This window comes from Mustela nivalis (assembly GCF_964662115.1).
Source record: "Mustela nivalis genome assembly, chromosome: 2".
NCBI classification, from domain to species: Eukaryota; Metazoa; Chordata; class Mammalia; order Carnivora; family Mustelidae; genus Mustela; species Mustela nivalis.
The window spans coordinates 133759465-133781106 of NC_139021.1; the positions used below are offsets into that span (position 1 = coordinate 133759465).

General features: G+C 39.5%; 1 protein-coding gene across 3 annotated transcripts in view; it reads right to left on the reverse strand.

Moving 5' to 3' along the window:
- The window catches only part of MICU1 (mitochondrial calcium uptake 1), a 242801-nt gene that overhangs the window by 30808 nt on the left and 190351 nt on the right, over positions 1-21642 (reverse strand). For all 3 annotated transcript variants that reach the window (XM_082715893.1, XM_082715895.1, XM_082715894.1), the window contains one exon: positions 9699-9836. In XM_082715893.1, the coding sequence (XP_082572019.1) occupies positions 9699-9836 (138 nt within the window). The remainder of the gene's footprint in view (positions 1-9698; positions 9837-21642) is intronic.

The following is a 21642-nucleotide window of genomic DNA, read 5'->3' on the forward strand; positions in this document are numbered from 1 at the left end:
GGGAGAAGCAGACTCCCCATGGAGCTGGGAGCCCGACGTGGGACTCGATCCCGGGACTCCAGGATCATGACCTGAGCTGAAGGCAGTCGTCCAACCAACTGAGCCACCCAGGCGCCCATTTTTTTTTTTTTTTTTTTTTTAAAGTAAGCTCTGTGCTCAACATGGGGCTTGAACTCATGACCCCAAGATCCATGCTCTATGGACTGAGCTAGCTAGGTGTCCCAGGAATTGTTGTTTAATGTAGGTACAGAGTTTCAATTTGGGAAGATAGATGGTGGTGATGCTTGTACACAGTATGAATGTACTTAATGCCACCGAACTATACACTTAAAAATGGTTAAAATAAAATTCCTAAAACAAAGCACATGGTACAGGGAATGCTACCTACTCCGACATATAAGCTCTAATGTTTGCTAGTAAATTTATTGTGAAACATCAAATACAAGAGGCCACGGTACTCATGCTGAGAATTATTTAAGGACAGAGCAAAAAATCTGAATTGAACGGCTATTCATTTGATGACTTAGAAAAACAGTGGGATACAAATCACATTAATGCCATTATTAAATTGAAATACAAAACATTTTACCTTTTATTATATAGATACAATAAAAAATATTTATTGAGCACTTCCTAACAACTCAGCACTCTGCTAGGAACAGTGAGGGAAATAAAATTGCTTTGGACATGGGCCTTGGACATTTTATAGAGCTTACAATTTAGATAGGTGTCCTTTAAAAAGATGATGCCAGTCACAAAATTCTTATTTCTTTGTAACAACTTAGCAAAAAATCCAGAGGAGTTTTTAGCAAGGAAGCTATCATAAGACTATTAGGTGAGGTTTGTGGATGGAAAGTGAGAGGACATGCTTTCTGCAAGTTGAGGTGCTCAGACAGGAAGGCATTAGCTCCACGCAGCCATTGGCAGGTGACCTGACCTGCAGATAGAGGTCAAAAGGAAATAACCTTCCCTTAAGCATGGCATCAAGGGGAATGTCTTGACACCCTAGGGGGAAGTGGAAGAAAGAGGAGTTATTTTATCCTGTGACCAAATGTTCAACAAACTGGTTATCTAGCTACCTTAGGAAAGATGGACTTATATAAAACTGGACTCTAGGTGATTAAAAAAAAAATATATATATATATATACATAGTGTGGACAAGTAGAAACACTGGAAACACTTCTCTATGTTTATTAAAACATGAATTCAATTAACACTAAGAGTTTGTTAAAAAACAAATAAAATTGTCTTTTTTTATTTAAAGGCTTTATTTATTTGAGAGAGAGAGAGCATGAACAGGCAGAGGGGCAGAGGGAGAGCTAGAAGCAGACTCCCCGTTGAGCAGGGAGCCTGTCGGATGTAGGGCTCAATTCCAGGACCCCGGGATCATGACCTGGGCCAAGGCAGGTGCTTATTGACTTAGCCACCCAGGTGCTCCTAGAGTTCTCTTTCAAAACTAAAAGCAACTGATAAAGTGTTTGAAGAAAACATAAAAAAAAAACTTCATAACCTTGCGTAAGACAAAGAGTTCTTAGATATGACACCAAAAGAACAATCCATAAAATGATATGGATTGTCAAATAAAATGATAAATTAGACTTCATCAACATTAAAACCTTTTGTGCTTCAAAATACTAAGAGAACAGGGGCACCTGGGTGGCTCAGTCAGTTAAGCTGCTGACTCTTTTTGGCTCAGGTCATGATCTTGGGGTCTTAGCATCAAGTCCCAAATTGGGCTTCGTGCGTGGAGTCTGTTTCAGGATTCTCTCTCTCTCCCTCTGCCCCTCCCCTTGCTTGCTCTAAAATAAATAAAGAAATCTTAAAAAAAAATTACCGCGAGAACAGACAAAACACAGACTGGGAGAAATATTTTAAAATATTTAAAAATCATTTATCTGATAAAGGATTTGAGTCCAGAACTACGTAAAGAACTCTTACAACTCAATCATGAGAAAAAAATAATACAATTATAAGAAGTATCTGAGTAGATGTCTCACCAAATAAGATATACTAATGGTTAATAAGTTCGTGAAACAATGCTCAGGATCATCAGTCATTAGGGAAAAGCAAATTCAACCACAATAAGAAACCACTACATACCTATCAGAATGACTATAATAAAAAAAGACAGACAGTAACAAGTTTTAATAAAGATGTAGAGAAACTAAAACTCTCACATTGTTGTGGAAATGTAGTACCCACAGTTGAAATCAGTTTGGTGCTTTCATTAAAAAAAAAAAAAAAAAAAGTTCGGGTGCCTGGGTGGCTCAGTTGATTAAGCATCTGCCTTCAGCTCAGGTCATGATCTCAGGGGTCCTGGGACAGAGCCCCACATGGAGCTCCCTGGTCAGTGGGGAGTCTGTGCTTCTCCCTCTCCCTCTGCTACTCCCCCTATTTGTGCTCTCTCTGTCAAATAAATAAATAAAATCTTAAAAAAAAAATTAAACTCAATTATTCCATATAACCCAGACATTCTACTATTAGCAGTTTTCTTTTTTCTTAAGATTTTTATTTATTTATTTATTTGACAGACAGAGATCACAAGTAGGCAGGGAGGCAGGCAGAGAGAGAGGAGGAAGCAGGCCTTCCTCAGAGGAGAGAGCCCGATGTGGGGCTCGATCCCAGGACCCTGGGGTCATGACCGGAGCTGAAGGCAGAAGCTTTAACCCACTGAGCCACCCAGGCGCCCCTACTCCTAGCAGTTTTCTTAATAAGAAGGAACGGTTAGGTCCATATAAAGATCTGTAGGCAAATGTTCATAGCAATATAACCATACAGTGGAATTCTGTTCACTGTGTTCAGCAATAAAAACAGTAAGCTATGAATACAAGCAACAACACGTAATAAACCTCAAAACAGGATGCTGAGTAAAAGAAGCTAGACACAAAAGGCTACATTATTTTATGAATGCATTCCCATGAAATGTTCAGAAAAGACAGATCTGCAGAGACAGAAGAAAGATGCCTGGCTGTTTGGGGGCAGGCGTGGAAATGGGGACTGACTGCAAGCTAGCATGGGGATTTTCTGGGGTGATGTCAACATTCGGAAACAGGATGGCAGTGATGACTACGTAGCTCTGTAAATTTACCAAAAATCATTGAACTGTTCACTTAAAATCGGTGACTTTTATGGCCTAAATTATACCTCAATAAAGCTGTTAACAAAATAAAAAGCAGCTGAAGTAGAAAGAGGGATAATAAGGAAAATTCAGCTTCCTCTGGAGTCGTCTGATAATGCCAGGGACCCAGTGCTGACTGGCTCGGGTGAAGGTGACACTTAATTACAGGGCAACACACTGTCACACATGATCTCCTCCCCTTGTCTTTTCATCAGTCACAGGAAATCCACCTGCCAGGAATCAATCCCCCTGCCTGAATTCCCTCTGTGGCTCACTGAAAAGATAAAATAGCCTCCTTTCTTCTCCTATCTATGCTATGTCTTGTACCAGTCTTATCACTTATAATCTGCTCCATCTTCTGCTTAGTTTTTAAAAACATTTAATTATTTTTCAAGTTTTAAAAAAACATTTAATACATGAATATAGGAAGAGTAATATATGAACAGCACAAAGCAAATTCTTCCTCTCCCCTTGTCTTCCAGTCTCCCACCCTTCATGCGGCCACTGTCACCAATTCTGTGGGTACGTTTTCAGGGGTGTACCTATGCTGATCTTGCTCCAATAAAGCATCTTCCCATTGCAAACCCCACAGTTGTCTTCAACTGTTGCCTGGCAGTTGGGGGGAAAGTACACCACTTCTATTACTTACATGTCTACAAGTACCTAATCACCCCACAACATCACTTTCTTCCTAGGTTCTTCCTCCTACTCACAAAAATATCAGTGATTTCTCACTGTCAACTGGATAAACTCAACTTTTTGCCTAGTACTCAAGGTCCTCCACAAATGCTTCCATAAATTAACTTTCTAGCCATCTCCCTATAGGCTAGGGTCTAGCAACGTGGTTTTGTTTCCCCCAAACCCTTCTGCTTCTTCAGATCATGGAGAAGGAGGAGCGGCAATGAATGGGCTCATTAGTGGGAAGATTGCGGACTGTGCAATGGCAGTCCTGGCTTTGACTCCCGGTGCCACCTCTTAACACCCTGTGTGATCTCGGGCAAATAATTAAGGCTCAGATAAGTATTTTTCATCGGAAAAACAGGAATTCTATCCATCATGCAGATGTGATAATTAGGGAGAAGATAGGTAAAATGCCTAGTACTTGGCAAGTACTCAGTACGAAGTAGTCTGAGTCTTCAGGAAGCCGGCGGGCCCACTGCTACAGAGCAAATGGCAATGACTTTATTCAATTAAGCTCTGAAATAAACTCTTTTCTGGTATGTGTAGGACCTTGAGGGACAGATAACAGGGGAAAGTATACCACTCACATACCTTTGAAGTATATGAGACTAATAGCAGAGGCAAAACAGAAATATAATAGGGGAAAAATCCACAAATTCTTTTATTAGTAATTCACAGCTTAATACTTTGGGGGAAGAACAAGTTTCAAAGCTAATCAGTAAAACAAAGCTAATCAATAAAGGAGAGTTCTAGTCTTTTAATGGCCACACCTCAGATGTTCTACTACATGGTGATGCTGATACAAAAGCAAACTGCTTTATAACTTTTGCTTGTCAAAATTATACTGTTTTTTTCTTTTCCTTTCTTTCTTTCTTTTTTTTTTTTTTTGTGCAGAAAGGTGATTCTATTAAAGCATGGGGACTGGACCCTTGGGCAGAAAGAGCTGCCTTGGAATTGTGAGGAATGACTGATTATATACTTGAGAGTTGGGTGAGGTAAGGAAAAAGGGAGATGTCCAAAAGGACCTTCATATGCTAGAGAAACTCTCAGGATACTGGAGGCCTGCCTATTGTCAAGCTAAGGTGGGTTTTCCCTCTAGCTGCCTCCACCTTTCCTAACTCCCCTATATGTTCCCCAGCTGACCAATACGGACCCACAGGTAGGGATATTTCTACACCCCTCTTCAGCAGGAAGGGATTACAGAAGATGAGACTTTCTGCCTTCGCCAACCTTAAAGATTATGGGTCAACACTGTTTGGGGTGAAATGATGAGGGAGCAGAAGGCAAGTTGAGGACAAAGAACAAACTGACACCCTGCAAAATCCTACTCTGCTCTCAAGACCAAGTTCAAATTGTATCTCTGCCAAGAAATCTTAGTCTCTTCAGTTGATTCTAATCTTTCTTGTTGGTATTCCCAAAAGGCTTCAGAGATTTATATGTATACTTGATACATTCACCAATGCGTTTGACAAAGATCTGCCTATGGACACTCACTGTACTGGGGACATGCAAACAGGAGTATGACTATGCTCTCAAGAGGCTCAAAGTCAAGTGAGTTGCCTTGTATTATATTATTTATCACCTGTGTCCCAGCACTAGGAATGTCAAGTTCAAGTTCTTTGAAGCAGATACTTGTTTTTGCTCATTATTGTATTCCTAATATTTACAGGAGTGCCTAGCACGGAGTGGACGCTCAGTAAATACTGGATATGAAATTACATAGTTCTTTGTGCGTGTGTGTGTATATATGTTTTCTTAGTCAATTACTACAGACTATGTATTTCTTGGGGATAGATGATGGTTTCTGTTTATCTTTTATCTTTCCCACAGCACCTAGCTTAGTTTCTTGGACATAGCCATGTCTGACATTGAACTCAATATCATTTTCAATTCAGCCTTAAGTGAATTCACTAAATTATTAAAGCTTACAGCTTCTGTGCTCTTATGTGCATAGAGAACCATTCCTGTGAATTACATTTATAAAGTCTCAGAAAATTCTTTTAATGAGAAGACAATATGGAGGAAGGAAAATAGGCAAATTTTAGAGCTCAGTCAGATTGGGCCTAGAAGAATTATTCACAAGAAAAAGGATAGTGAACGGAATGGGAAAAATCTGGTAGAGGACAGGGAATGATTTTTAAAATAAAGGCCATACAAACATGCTCCCCATTTAAAAAAAAAAAAAAAGGAAGAAATGAAAACTGTCTTTGTTAAATAAGAAACACGGCAGTTCCTCAGGGCATGAATAGAGTAATCTGTCCAGCATGCCAGGTTCCCCCAGTTTGTCCAGCTATTACTCAGGGGCAAAAGATCTAGAGACACGGACAGAGTACAGTCCTCCAGACCAGTGGCTCACAAGCTAAACTGTATCCAAGAATCACCTCAGGAGCCTTTTAAGAAACACTGATGGCTGGACCCACCCACTGAGCTGCTGATTTACTGGTTTGAAGAGGGCCCCAACAATCGCATTTCTGAAAAATTACCTAAGAGATACTGGGAAACTGGGCTTGAGAAGCACTGCTTTGGACGAAGGGTATGGCTATGGAGAACTCTGCTCTAGAAAGGACAAGATCTGGACTAGAAAGCCTTGGATTACAGTCCAGACTCTGGGTGGGTCATTCATTTCTCTTTCTGTCTCTAGACTCTCAAAGGCAAAAGGAGATCTACCAAGGCTGTTGGAAGGACAGAGAAAGAACAATGTGAAAGGCAGTGAAACATCGCAGAGTCATTAAGTGATGTGCAAATATTTACTTAATATCACCACTAGGACCGCCAGTCCTTTAGGTCTGGGTTGATAATCTGTGCAGAATCCCATGCAGAAAATGATTAATATGAGCCAAATGAAAAGTTACATTTTCATGATAACAAATCCAGAGTGGAATAAAAGAAACAATTAGGAAGCAGATGGTGATTCCCCTTTAATGAGACATGGTCCTAGAGAGATGGACTTGTAACCTCAGGAGCAAAGGCCCTTCATTAACTCTCATTTTAGTTAATTGCTATGTTCACAAAGTTAATCAACATGAGAGGGCAATCAATCTCAATCTCCTGGCTAACACAGCCTAGAAATTCTGGACCAGAAGTAATTTAGCACCCCAGATTTTTATCATCTGACAAAAACTGTCCTTTTACTTCACAGCTCTTCTGTAAGGTCTCCAGGTCCTAAATTAACTCCTGCCAAAGATACCTTATTCCTTCAAGGGAGATGTCTCCAACAACCAATTTATTGTTTTAAAATATGAATTAATAGTAAAATACAAATTAGCCTATTATGGCAGTTAATTATTTTAAGGTCAAATAAATGTGTGAACCAAACTTATTTAAAAATTAGTCTGGTAAAAAGAAAAGAGTGTTTCCTAATGCAAACACCATGTTTTCGGCCTAAGGGCTAAAATTCCACCTAAACACTAATTTTTGGAAATCATAATTTCTAACAGATATGAGCTGGGTACTAAGCACCGTAAAAGCTGTCTCTAAGAGACAGGATTGTTCTCTGTCACTTTCTGTTAATGATGAGTCCTCCCCCCATAACCGAGAGAACACCTGCTGTAGGGACAGAACAATTTTAGTGCCAGGTCAGTTTCTTTGGTCATGGCCAACTGGTAATCACTGTCCAGGGGAAAGGGTACTGGGCTGCGAATGAGAAGATCTGGCAAGCTGGGGCATGTGTGCGTGTGCATGTGTGTGTGCGTGACGGTTAAGAGGTATGCCTCTTCAGTGATCTCTGCTTCAGTATGTCCATCCCACACCCTGGCAAAACCCCAGTGCTGACTCAGTTCTACCATCTGCCCCTTCCTGCACCAGGTGCAGCTGGTGTGCAAAGCTATCAGAGAGCAGTGCTGGCTGGTGCCACCACAAACTCATGGTTTCCAATCGCAGTGCTGCTCAAAAAATTCTCCATCATCTCTTCCTGAATTCTCTCATCATCCGAGTATCAGTCTTTTGGCTTCTGTGTTTGCTCCTTTCCAAACTATTTTTCATAAAACAGCCAGAGTCATTTATTTAAATATACACACAAATGTACAAGCATTTCGCTGTTCACAACCCTTTAATAGCTCCCCATTGCACTGTGAATATAATCCAAACTTGTGCCATGCACCGGCTGGCCCCATCTCCCTCTCAGACCTTATCTCGGGCCATTCTCCTCCTTGCTAATATGCTCCAACCACAACAGTCCCCTCTCAGTTCCTCACACATGCTAGACCTTTGTGTTTTCTCTGTTGTGGAATCCGTGTGTCCCCCCATCCACAGAACTTATACGTACACTGAAGCCCTAACCCCCAGTGTGGCCATACTGGGAGGCAGGGCCTCTAAGCAAATAACCAAGGTTAAATGAGGTCAGAAGGGTGGGGCCCTGAACTGACAGGATTAGTGTCCTTGTAAGAAGACACACAAGAGAGCTAGTATGCATGTGTGCTTTCCTGCTCTTGCTCTCTCCCTCTCCTTCTGTCTCTTGCCATGCAAACAACCAAGCAAAGGCCTTATGAGGCTATAGTAAGAAGGCAGCTGTCCAAAGGCCAGGAAGAATTTTATTAGAAATTTAACTTGCCTGCACCTTGATCATCAATGCCTGGCGTTCAGAACTGTGAGAAAATAAATTTCTGTTGTTGAAGCCACCCAGCCTGTGGTGTTTTGTGGTAGCAGCCCAAGCAGACTAATACACTGCCTCAGAGTTTTGAAAATGTCCTATTTCCTTCTTTCTGGAGCCCCTCTTCCCTCTTCCTCAATTTCTTCCTATCCTCTCTTTCTCGACTTCTTTACTTCCCATTCTTTTTTTTTTTTTTTTTTTTTTTTTATTTAACAGAGAGAAATCACAAGTAGGCAGAGAGGCAGGCAGAGAGAGAGCAGGAAGCAGGCTCCCTGCTGAGCAGAGAGCCCGATGTGGGACTCGATCCCAGGACCCTGAGATCATGACCTGAGCCGAAGGCAGCGGCTTAACCACTGAGCCACCCAGGCGCCCCTTTACTTCCCATTCTAATGTGTCCTCCACTCTAATAAACAGCTCCCAAAGGTCATCAATTATTACCATTTTACCAAAGCCAATGGATGTTTATCATCTTATTTTACTAGATCCCCTCTGTCCTTGTACTCTTTACTTCCTTGGCTTCAGCTGCACTACTTTCTCTAACTGCTTCCTTCCTATGCTGTTTAAACGTCTCATGGAGGGGGTTGAGGGTGGGGGAAAAAGAACAATAAATGTCTTATGGCTTTAACCTGAATAATGTATTGATGATTCTCAACCCTATCTCAGTCATCTGAAGTAGATGTGAATATCCAAGTGCCTGTTAATCATCTCTAACTGGAGAGTCCACAGGCATTTTTTTTTTTTAATATTTTATATATTTTTTTGAGGGAAAGAGAGAAAGCACAAGCAGGGAAAGAGCAGCAGAGGGAAAGGGAGAACCAGGGAGGGACCCTGGGATCATGACCTGAGCTGAAAGTAGATGCCCAACTGACTGAGCCACCCAGGTGCCCCATACATAGGCATCCTAAATCAAGGTATCTGTAACTAAACTCTTCATATTCCTCTGGGAACCAGTCTCTCTTTTTAATTTCTCTCCAGACAGACTTTCTGAAATTTTTTTTTTCTAAGTTCTAAGTCCAGTGTGGGGCTTGAACTCACAACCCTGAGACCAAGAGCTGCGTGCTCAACCGAAAGCCAGACAGGTACCTCTTAAATTTCTCAATCTAGTTCACAGTGCCACCCTTTGAACAAGAACCCTTAAAGGCTTATTGTGCAATCTCCCTTCTTCCTCATCCACTGCTCGTGTTTTTTGAAGCACCAGAGATGAATTAGTTATAACCTTTGTTTCATGACACTCTCATTATGGTAGTACCTTTGCAATATAACCATACCTTCCCATGGTTCCTTTTCTTCCTATAAACAAAGATACCTACCTTTCCTTCTTTGAAATGCTTCTTGAGCTGCTTCTGCATGGCGGTCAACTTCTTGGACTGTACCCCACTGTAGGCCAGCAGCATGCCACCAAACTGCCTCTCAGTAATCTTCCCATCCACAGGGTCATGGCGTTCGAACTGGGAGAGAAACAGAGTGTTCTTGGGGTCAAATGCAAAGTATTTTGACATGGAATGTGGAATGATCAAGCTGGATGCCAGAAAGTAGTTGGTGGCCATAGAGACTGTTATTTTTGAACTGTAATTATCACTAAGATTTGAAAAAAAAAGAAACAATCAGAAACAGAAGATCTGGGCTCTTATTCCAGCTTTGTCAATATTTATGACTTTAGGAAAGTCACTCAACTTCTCTGGGCCTCAATATCCTCACGGATAAAACAGAGCTGCTCTAACCCCTTACACCTTACAGAGCAGGAGCATCCTTATGGGAATAAAAACAATGTTAAAACTCCATTCCAGTTCATGAGTAATATTATTGGTAATAAGTGCTCTCTGGATCACCCATGTCCCTGCTACTCAGAAATAACTTCAAAGCTAATTATGGCCCCCTGCCAGTACTTATTATAATCAATAAGGAATGACAAAGGAGGGGGATCCTCCCCCAGGAATCAAACTAGGGAAGACCATCTTCTTGTCACAGACTTAGAGTACTGGCAGCTAATTATGGAGCAGATGGGACCAGATTGAAGGAATGTAGTAAACACCAATTCTCAAATCCCCCTGCCTTCTGGGAAATCAGTGCAGTCTCCCAGGAAATGGTGGAGGACACTGACAGAAGCTCACTGAGCCCTTGGACAGGAACACTAGCACTGAGTGCTAGAGGTGAGGAGGGCCATGCAGAATCTCCTCACAGAGGGAAGGAGGTGCTGTCAGACAGTGGGGAATATGCCAGAAACAAGATGTTAATGATGGATATCTATGGAAGTCACAGACACAAAACTCTTAAACAACTTTCACAAAACCTGCAATTATATAAGGTAAGGAATGAATGAATGAATGGTAATGGGAACACAATAAATCAAATCTTAGACGGTATGGCCAAAGGTGATCTTCCAACTGCCCAAAATGTCCCCATAAAACTTCAGTTTGCCTAATCAAGAAAGAAAATCCTAACATACAAAATCAGAAATGATAAATTATTAAAAAAAAATAGACACTGAAGATGAATTTACTTTATAATCTTGTAATTTTTTTTTTAGATTTTTAAAAATTTTTATTTATTTATTTGACAGAGAGAGATCACAAGCAGGCAGAGAGGCAGGCAGAGAGAGAGGAAGGGAAGCTCCCTGTTGAGCAGAGAGCCTGATGCGGGACTCAATCCCAGGACCCTGAGATCATGACCTGAACCGAAGGCAGCGGCTTAACCCACTGTGCCACCCAGGCGCCCCTATAATTTTATAATTTTAAATCTCAAGAAATGGAAGATATTTGGGGTGGGGAGGGACAGAGGGAGAGAGAGAGTGAGAATCTTAAGCAGGTTTCATGCCTAGCGTAGAGACCAATGGGGCTTGATCTTCATCCCACAACCCTGAGATCATGACCTGAACCAAAATTAAGAGTCAGACAGTTAACCAATGAGCTGCCCAGGCGCCCCAAGAGTGGAAGATTCTTAAGAAAAATATTAATTACCCACCCTTCCAATTGAGTCAAGAAGTAGAAAATCTGAACATGCCAATTACCATTAAAAAATACTCTGAAAAAAATTTAATTATAAATTTGATCAACTGTATATTTGTAAAGTCCTATCAGTTCCTCAATCTGTACTTAATATTGTTATACACTCACACATTTAAAAGGAAAGTAATGCATTTCCAGGTTTTCCCTAAAATGGCAATCAAAGACTAAGACATCAACAGAGCTTAAAAAAAAAATACATAGTGTAGGATGCCTTAATTAGACATGCTTATTTATCACAAAACTACTGAAAAATCATTAAATACATTTAGATATGCAGATGGAAAGGTTAAGAATAAAGGACGTCTAACTAATTTCAGTAATATCAGAAAACTAAAATTTTCATTAAAAAATAGAGACAGGAAAGGGTGCCTGGGTGGCACAGTCAGTTAAGCATCTGACTCTTGGTTTCGACTCAGGTCATGATTTCAGGGTTGTGAGATTGGGCCCCAAGTCAGGCTCTATGCCAGGTGTGAAGTCTGCTTGCAATTTTCTCTCCCTTTCCCTCTGCCCCTTCCTGCCCTCTTAAAGAAAAAGGAGACAGCAAAGTTATTTCAGTGCTAGCTGCAGTGTTAATGAAACTTATAAATGCAAAAATAACAAAATGGCCAAAGATGAGCCCAGAAACCAATTAGAAAGAAAAACAAATTTGAAGATGGTAAACTATCCCTACAGTTTTATTGGAAAACAAGTTACCAGGAAATTTAAGATTCTTATGTGGCAGGGGATAATCCTATTGTCATAAAAGGGATATTAGAAAGACATAAGACATTTACCAAGTAAGGTCATGTCAACAAACATTTCTGGAATGTCTACTAGTTATCTAGCACTGTGTTAGTCATTGTGGAGTACAGAAAAGATTCAGCTTCTGTCCTCAGGAACTTCATCTAGTAGGGAGATAAGACTTATATACGAGACACAAAATAAGGAAATACACAGTCAAGAGTGAAATGCTCTTTCTTTTTTCTTTTTTTTTTTTTTAAAGATTTTATTTATTTATTTGACAGAGAGAAATTACAAGTACACTGAGAGGCAGGCAGAGAGAGAGAGAGAAGGAAGCAGGCTCCCTGCTAAGCAGAGAGCCCGATGCGGGACTCGATCCCAGGACCCTGAGATCATGACCTGAGCCGAAGGCAGCGGCTTAACCCACTGAGCCACCCAGGCACCCGTGAAATGCTCTTTCAATTCTTATTTCCTTAGCACAGTAAGTTGATATACACTCATACCCTCTCTAGTGAGACTGTATCAGTGAGCAGGACCCAAGAACTACATTTTAACAACAACAACAACAATTTTCTGTACTATGGGCTAGGAACTTCGCCATATATGCCTTTATTTAATCATTTAACAACACTATGGAGTAGATATTATCAGTTCCATTTTACAGATGAGAAAACTGAGGCAACAGGAAGTTCCCTGTGACAGAGCTGGGACTGTTCATAACCCAGCTCTATTATGGATCCAAAGATTCTTTCTCAGTATCACAGTCTCACCCTTCTAAGCAATGGTACATATTCATTCTATGGGGTAGCCCTGCACTGTCTTAGATAAACCACAGTCATGGGGCTTGGTCATATTTAAAACTATTGAGAAATTGTTCTTGAAGCAAAACTTCAAAACTATTTCCAAAGAAATCAACATTGTCAATATTAAGGGAAGGCCTCTTTTTTTTATTAACTCAATTACTCAATGCTTCATTTTTGTTATCCCCTCACTTCTATAGAGCTGATTAATTTTTCTGATTAAGTTTTGACAGTATCAAAAGTTTTCAATGCTCAATTTAAGTTTGATTTATGGTTCAATTTACCACCATGAAACAAAAGGGAGGGCTGGTAAGAGTTCTGCAAGGCCATGTTTCCATCAGATATCAGTGAAAGGTGGTACCCAGGCAGAAGCTGGAGATGCACAGGTCATCGAGGGGCTTCGAGAGGCGAGAGAAACAGAGCTGTGGTCCCCACTCCCCCAGGCAGACTTTAACAATTTAGGGTGTTCATTTTACCTTCATCTGGGAGATTGGACAACTATGGAGGAATTCCATCTATCTGCATTAGATGAGTCTGAGGCTTTCTCCTACATGATAGACTCAAGGGTGAAATGCTTCTTGTTTTTAATATTGGCAGCAGCAGCAAGCGGCTTCCTCCAGGCTTATGAAAGGCCTGTATTCATCTGCTCTCCACAGAGGCATAAGGCCTCACCTCTGTGATTTTCAAAGACAACAAAGACAATTTCCGGGAGAAATTTCCGAGTGACAATTCTAATACTCAAATTAATATTTTTATTAATGTTCTTCTGAGAACTCAGACTTGACTTTAGGCAATGGGTTCTACTATTGTCATTATTTTTGTGTGGCTGGAACCTGAAAGGGCCTAAAAACTAGAAAATTCAGCTCCATGAAGCCCACTTCAGAGTCACTACCTGCTCTGGAATTTGATTTCGGTCAGCACTTCTCCTTTTAGGTTTTTAGGCTCGTTTGAGGCAAGACTGCCTTATTTCTGAGGTTTTTTTTTTTTTTTTTTTATTTGACAGAGAGAGAGAATGAGAGAGGGAACACAAGCAGGGGGAGTAGGAGAGGGAGTGCCTTTTATTTCCACTCCTGCTCAGCAGGAAGCCTGACACAGGGCTCGATCCCAGAACCCTGAGATCATGACCTGAGCCGAAGGTAGACACTTAATGACTAAGCCACCCAGGCACCTTATTTCTGAGATCTTAATGCAGCTGGAGGAGGGGGAGAGAGTGGTTTTTCTTCACATACAAAACTGCTAATGGAAACTGGCTTGAACTAATGTGCTATTCATTCAACATTTATTAGCTGAAGACCTCCTACGCTGAGACTCAGGAGCTTCAAGGGCAATTTCTCAAGGGCCTTTGTTGGGGCTACATTTTCACAGGCTATCGCTAGATACCGTGTGGTTCTCAGGATGAACTGTGTATCTTAAGCCTATAAAATCCTGGGGGTGCAACTCCTGGAGCACAGTGTGCATGTAATTCCCCAGGTCATGAGACTGTCTTTGGGGAGAGAGGTTATTACAAAATTATCACAATGCAGAGAGCTTCCAGCTGTATATTTGGAAGCAATTCAAATGACTAGCCTCATTTTACTTAGTCAAACATTGATAGAGCCTCTTATGTTCCACTTCAATAAGAAATCCCAATCTATTTGGTCTTGTGGCACAGAACGTGTGCATTCCAGCACACCATCCACCATTTGTATTGCTTTTCTGTCTAGGAAGAGAGCTGAACAGCTTAGCATTTTCTCTTCTGTGGCCACTATCACTTTCTCAAATGGATACAAACTGTTGGCTCCCTGTCATTCCCTAGGGGGCTGCAAAGAGGGGCCAGGGAAGAGGAGCCAAAAAACTGTCCACAAGATTTTTTCTGGCTTTCTTTCCATATTGTGCCTTTTATTTCCACTTCTGCCCCTTGTTGAGAGAAGGAATAGCCTTTGGAAGGACAGATGGTCTATATATCCAGATGAAATGATTTAAGGAATATGGCAAGCCAGAAAAAGAAGAAAATATGTATTATGAACCAAAAAAAGATTTTAAAAAATCATAAAAGGAAATCAGTATCTGCAAGTGGATCTTAATTTACTAAAGACATTTGACATTAATGTATTTCAACAAATGTAAACTTCAACCGTATTCTCTTTTGTGCAGTTATTTTTCAGGAGATTTTATCTATCTCCTATGGTAAAACCTGCCCTTACACAAGTATTTCAGAATAATTTTCTTAATAGGCTTATTCTAATTCTAGTTTCTGAACCACACAATGCAATTAATATAGAGTAATCTTAAGCCACTGAGATGAATACATCTGTTTTTCAACTTCACTGTATTTGTCTTTTGGTTTTTTTTTTTTTTTTTTTTTTTTTTTAAGTAATCTCTACGCCCAACCTGGGGCTCAAACTTATGACCCTGAGATCAACAGTCACTTGCTATACCGACTGAGCTAGCCAGGTGCCCCAAGTATTTGTCTTTTGAGGTCTTCATCATGCCATTGCTGCTCCTACCAGGAGTCTCAGGACAACTGTTATGTCCATAAAAAGGCAAAACAATGACAGGCCATGTTCTCTACTGCAAACCTACTCGGAGAGCATGTCATACACACTTCACTATCTGAATGGGAAATCTGTTTTTATAGTTGGGAGGGGACATCAGAGAGCCCCAGGTCAAACTGCCTGGATTCTGAATTTTCTTGACAATCAAATACAAGATGCATCTTCACTGTCAATACTAATATCACACCAAACTAAACTAACAAAATTTTCTATTTAAAAATCAAGGATATCTTCCATTTTAAAATTATTTTTAAGTCCAGGGTGGTGATCAAATGAAGTGACTAAATGGCATGAGTGTCAACCGCATATAGTTAAACCAGAAGGTTAACTTTTTAGTCTGACAATCAAAACCAGAAGATAACAAGACTGATACATGAACTTATTACAGGATAGTAAAAACCAAAGTATACCTGACTGAGGGTGTCCGGGAAAAAATGCTTTAGATCTGGAACAAGGGGTTTCAAGATATGGTGGGTTTTGGTTTCATTCTACGAAAGGTAATATATTGAAGTGACTTAGAACAAGGGCTTTAGAACCAGCAAGGCCTGGGTTGAACCCATATTCGCTGCTGAGACTTGAGCTAAGTGGCTTACTTCCTATAAGGCTTCAAAATCTTCCTGCCAAAAAAATGGAGATAATATTCACAAGCTCCAAGTGCTGTAAGGATTAAATGAGGTATTATATGTAAAGAATTAAGCAAAAAGTTTGGTGCATAGTTATTGTTCAATAAATATAGCAATATTTTTGTCACCATGATATCGCTTCCCAGGAAGCTAAAAGCCTCAATGAATCTGTTCTTAGCAGGTGTTAACTAAGTTCAATTACTATTTCTCACTGTTCTTTTCATAATTGCTTTTGACCAGTCTTTGATTGCAGAGTATTACTTTCACATTTGGAAAGCAGAAAAAGTAAACACAACAAATTTTATTTATTATTCAACACATTAGAACGATTTGAAGATTAGACTACTTACAGTTGGCTGAATATATATCCTGGTCACCTATTACCAGACAGAAAAATGTGCATAAAGGATGTGCCTGATAAATATGTATTAAGTGAACACAGAAAGAACACCAGAACATTAATTCACAACACTGTCCTACAGTTGAGAGGATTTCCTACCTGAGATGAGGGTGACCTTTCCATTTCTCCCATAATGGTATCCACTTTCATGACAGTGTTTTCTGTAAGAACACTTTTTTTTAAAAAAAAAGGTATTTATTTATTTATTTGTTTGAGAGAGAGAGAGAGAGAGACGGAGAGTGAGCCAGTGCATGCACAGGGGGGAGGAGCTGACAGACTCCCCACTGAGCAGGGACCCCCCCCCCCCCAGGACTCTAAGCCAAAGGCTGACGCTTAAACAACTGAGCCACCCTTGAGAATGTCATTCATTATGGCTAATCAGTAACCTACTTGAGTAACTATTACCTGGTAGGTGCTATCCTGGGAACTTAACCTTATGTAATCTGCACAACACTGTATTAACAGGTATTGTTACTCTGTTTTACTGAGGAGGAAACACAGGCAGAAAGAATATAAGTAACTTGTCTGCACAGTTAATCTGAGGAGAAATTTCCCTCTGGTCTCCAACAGAACAGTTGATTTGCTCTTATCTTAAGTGCACCATGAATCATCTTTCTTTTTTTATCCTGGTTACTGGAAGCCTGGAGTCAAATTTGTGGCTTATCTCTAGTAAGAACAGGAGATGTTTTAATTTGTCTTGTTCAGAATAACCTTACTCCTGGCTTTCTTTTACCTTCTTCCTTTAACTTTCACTTCTCAGCAAATTCTAATTAACTTTTATCTCACTTAATGCATTTTTAAAATTTTTTATTAAAAAAATTTCTTTTAAAAGGTTTTATTTATTTATTTGACATAGAGAGAGAGAGAGAGAGAGAGAGAGAGGAACACAAGCAGGGGGAGCAGGAGAGGGAGAAGCAGGCTTCCTGCCAAGCAAGAAACCTGATGCAGGGCTTGATCCAAGGATCCTGGGATCATGACCAGAGCCAAAGGCAGACGCTTAACGACTGAGCCACCCAGGCACTGCACATTTAATGTGTTTTTTAAGGCTTTTTAAAGTCCTTTTTTGGGGCACCTGGCTGGCTCAGGCAGTAGAGCACGTGACTTTTGATGTTAAGAGTTGTGAGTTTGAGCCCCATGTTGAGTGCAGAGATTACTTTAAAAAATAATAGTGCTGGATATCTAGTTTTTTTTCAGTTTGGGGTCACAATAAATACCACCACTGGGATAAACTTTTTTAGCACTTATTTTTTGTTACTGTTTTGGGATTGATCTCCAAAAATGGAATTATGAAGTAAGACTCTACAAGTTCTTTTAAATTATTAAATATTTTATATATATGAAATAATATACATAATAGACAAGTTATAAAAATAATAATAATAAAAATAAACACCACGAATCTCCTAGTTAACCAGAGAGAGGAAGAATTAGCACAACAGTGAAAGCTCATCTCTCTCCCTCCTGTAAGTAGTAACTACCATCTGGATTTCTTTTTCTTTTGTTCTTTTTCTTAGTTCAAAATACGTTTGTTTCCCCAAACAATGCTTGCTTTTGTACTTCATAAAATGGTATCTTAGTGAGTGTATTCTTCCATAATTTTTTTCAGTGCTATATATTTTTTCAGTGTTATATTTCTAAGACTCATCAATGTCAGTACATTTACGTGTACTTCTTTCAGTTTTATTGTTATAGATTTCTATTGTTTGAAAGTACTACTATGTTTTCCTACATATGAATATCTGAGTTATTATCAGCTTTTTTGCTATTATGAACAATGCTATTATGAATATTCTTCTATCAATGTCTGTGAAACATGAACAAGAGTTCCTAGTAAAGGGGCAGCTGGGTGACTTAGTTGGTTAAGTGGCTGCTCCAGCTCAGGTCACGATCTCGGGGTCCTGAAATCAAGTCCCGTGTCCGGCTTCCGGCTCAGCAGGGGAGTCTGCTTCTCCCTCTGACTCTTACCCCTTCTCATGCTCTCTTTCTCTCTCATTCTCTCTCCAAAATAAATAAAATCTTAAAAAAAAAAAAAAAAAAAGACTTCCTGGGCTAAGGTATAGATCTGGAAATGGAACTGCTAGGTTATGAATATCCAATTATTATTATGTTCCTTTTAGAATATTTATTTTATTAATTTTGAATTTTATACTATTTTGGTCATATTTTTGGTCTCTATGCATTATATATGATATTACAAAATATATATGTTATTTATTATATATTATAATAAATTTCGACATAAAATATCAAAGGACTCTCCAATACTTTTATCAGCTATGTATAAGAGTTCCCATTGCTTCTCATCTTCAGCACTTGGTACTGTCAGAATTTTTTTTTTTTTTAGATTTTATTTATTTATTTGTCAGAGAGAGAGAGAGAGAGCAAGAGTGAGCACAGGCAGAGTGGCAGGCAGAGTCAGAGGGAGAAGCAGGCTCCCTGCGGAGCAAGGAGCCCGATGTGGGACTCGATCCCAGGATGCTGGGATCATGACCTGAGCCGAAGGCAGCTGCTTAACCAACTGAGCCACCCAGGCATCCCAGTACTGTCAGAATTTTAATTTTTTGCCCAATCTAGTGTGTTGAAAAGTGGTAGGTAAAAAGTCTTTAGTGCTCTTAATTCATATTACCAAATTAATTTCCAGGAAGATATTTCAATTTACAGTCCCAGTAGTATACATGAATACCTATTTCTTGGTATACTTGACAATATCAAGCATAAAAATAAAAAATATTATTATTAGGGGAAAAATAGTAAAGATTTCATTTATTTGAGAGAGAGAAAAAGAGAGACAGACAGCATGAGTCGGGGGGAAGGGAGAGAGGAAGAAGCAGACTCCCTGCTGAGCCAGGAGCCCAATGGAGGACTCCATCCCAGGATCTTGAGATCATGACCTGAGCCAAAGGCAGTTACTTAACTTACTGAACCCCCCAGGCATCCCAAATGGTAACTTATCTTAATGAATATTTCTTTGATTACTAGTGAGGCTGATGAGAATTTTTCTAACACATGGACTGGCCATTTCTAGTTCTTCCTTTGAATTTTTTGTGTATGTTCTTGCCTATTTTTTTTTTTTTTAGTAGAAATGCTCATATTTGTCTCATTAATTTATAAGATTAAAATACTTGCTTTATTAATGTAGTTTGTTTTATTCATAGAAGTTTTATTTATTTTTTAAAATGTTTTAAATCTTTATTGCAGTGAAACGCATGAATCTTTTTCTTTTCTTTTCTTTCTTTTTTTTTTTTAAGATTTTATTTATTTGACAGAGAGAGATAACAAGTAGGCAGAGAGGCAGGCAGAGAGAGAGAGAGAGGAGGAAGCAGGCTCCCTGCTGAACAGAGAGCCCAATGCGGGACTCGATCCCAGAACCCTGAGATCATGACCTGAGCTAAAGGCAGAGGCTTAACCCACTGAGCCACCCAGGCACCCCTGGATCTTTTTCTTTATGAATTGTTTTGCTGGTTTATATCTAGCAACTCTTTCCTTGTGAGATAAGAAGCTAAGTATTGACTTATGATTTCTTCATTAAAAAAAAAAAAAAGAAAACAGGGGTGCCTGGATGGCACAGTCTGTTGAGCGTCTGACTCTTGGTTTCAGCTCAGGTCGTGATCTCAGGTGATGAGATCAGCGTGATGAGATTGAGCCCCATGTTGGCCTCTGTGCTCAGTGTGGAGTCTGCTTGAGATTTTTCTCCCTCTGCCCTTCCTCCTTGTACTCTCTCTCTCTAAAATAAATCTTTAAAAAAATAGCAAAATATTAAAACATATCTCTCAATACCAACCAAAGGGATTAAATCCTCAGAACAAAAAAGATTATCAGTTTAAGTTTGTTTTAAAAAATCCTCCAGTCTGCTGACTTTGAAACTAGTCTGAATGGGAATTTAGACTAACATGGGGTGGTTTAAGCCTAATAATCTCAAGTAAATGCAGTCCAGTTAACTTCTTTTGTTTTGTTTAAAGGTATATAATCATATATATATATATATATATAAAAGATTTTATTTATTTATTCAATAGACAGAGATCAAAGGTAGGCAGAGAGGCAGGCAGAGAGAGAGAGACCAGAGGAAGCAGTCTCCCCACAGAGCAGAGAGCCCGATGTGGGGTTCGATCCCAGGACTCTGGGATCATGATCTGAGCCGAAGGCAGAGGCCCCAATCCACTGAGTCACCAGGCGCCCCTATAATCGAATATTGAACAAGGGAGAAAGCAGGGAAAAAAAAAATCATAGTTCAGCACCAGAGAAAAAGAAGGCATAAAAGGGCCAATACCATTACTTGAAAAAATTTCTTAGGTTGTTAAATAATCCATACTCTATCATCCACAATAGAAACATTTATATAGTACTTACTGTGTGCCAGATCCTGTTCTAAGTGCTTTCCATACATTAACTCACACGGAATTCTTAATTACACAAAATTTGTGTAGCTATTTTTCCCTAAGATAAGACTTTGATCAATATGAACAAGAGATTCTGGCAAAATTAACTGCTATTTAATATTCCAATCAATCTATGAAGTTAATGGTTCCACATGGAATTGGTATATAGGATTAGTCTCAAGTTATTTTTCCTTTAAGATAACTCCTTCAGCAAGCAGATCTTATCATATCCAATTTCTGCTTTCAAATAACCATTTTACTCTAAATCGCAGCAACAGAAAAAAAAGTCTGTCTTGTGTTAATGTGTTCCTTTGAGAGTTGACACTCAGCATTTATTCAGAGTTCAAGGACATTCTTCTTTTCATAGGAGATCACAAGAGCTTTGGAGACAATCTGACTGTTGGAAAAAAATATAAAAGCTCCAATTTTAGAAGATAAGACTAATTGTAGTAGGAAAGCAAAGTGCTGTTTCCTTTCACTGCATGTCACTGTCTTCCTCTGACTTCATCCTTTCTTAGATAGCTCTCTGGGATCCACTGTCAAGGTGAAAAATACAACATTTTTTCCATATTGTTTTTGTCCTAGCATTACTGACAGCATGTCAACATTCATAAGACAGCTGGAGATTTGGTTTGTTCATTACTTGACACTTAATGACCGCTCTACAAGCCTTGATGTGCCGACTTTAGCTAAAGGTGTGGCAAACTGTGGAAGACAGTAGCCAGTGTGAAAAGCTGTTAAAAAATAATGATGACAGTTAAGATAAACAATTTACTTTGGCCTTGGTGTATTC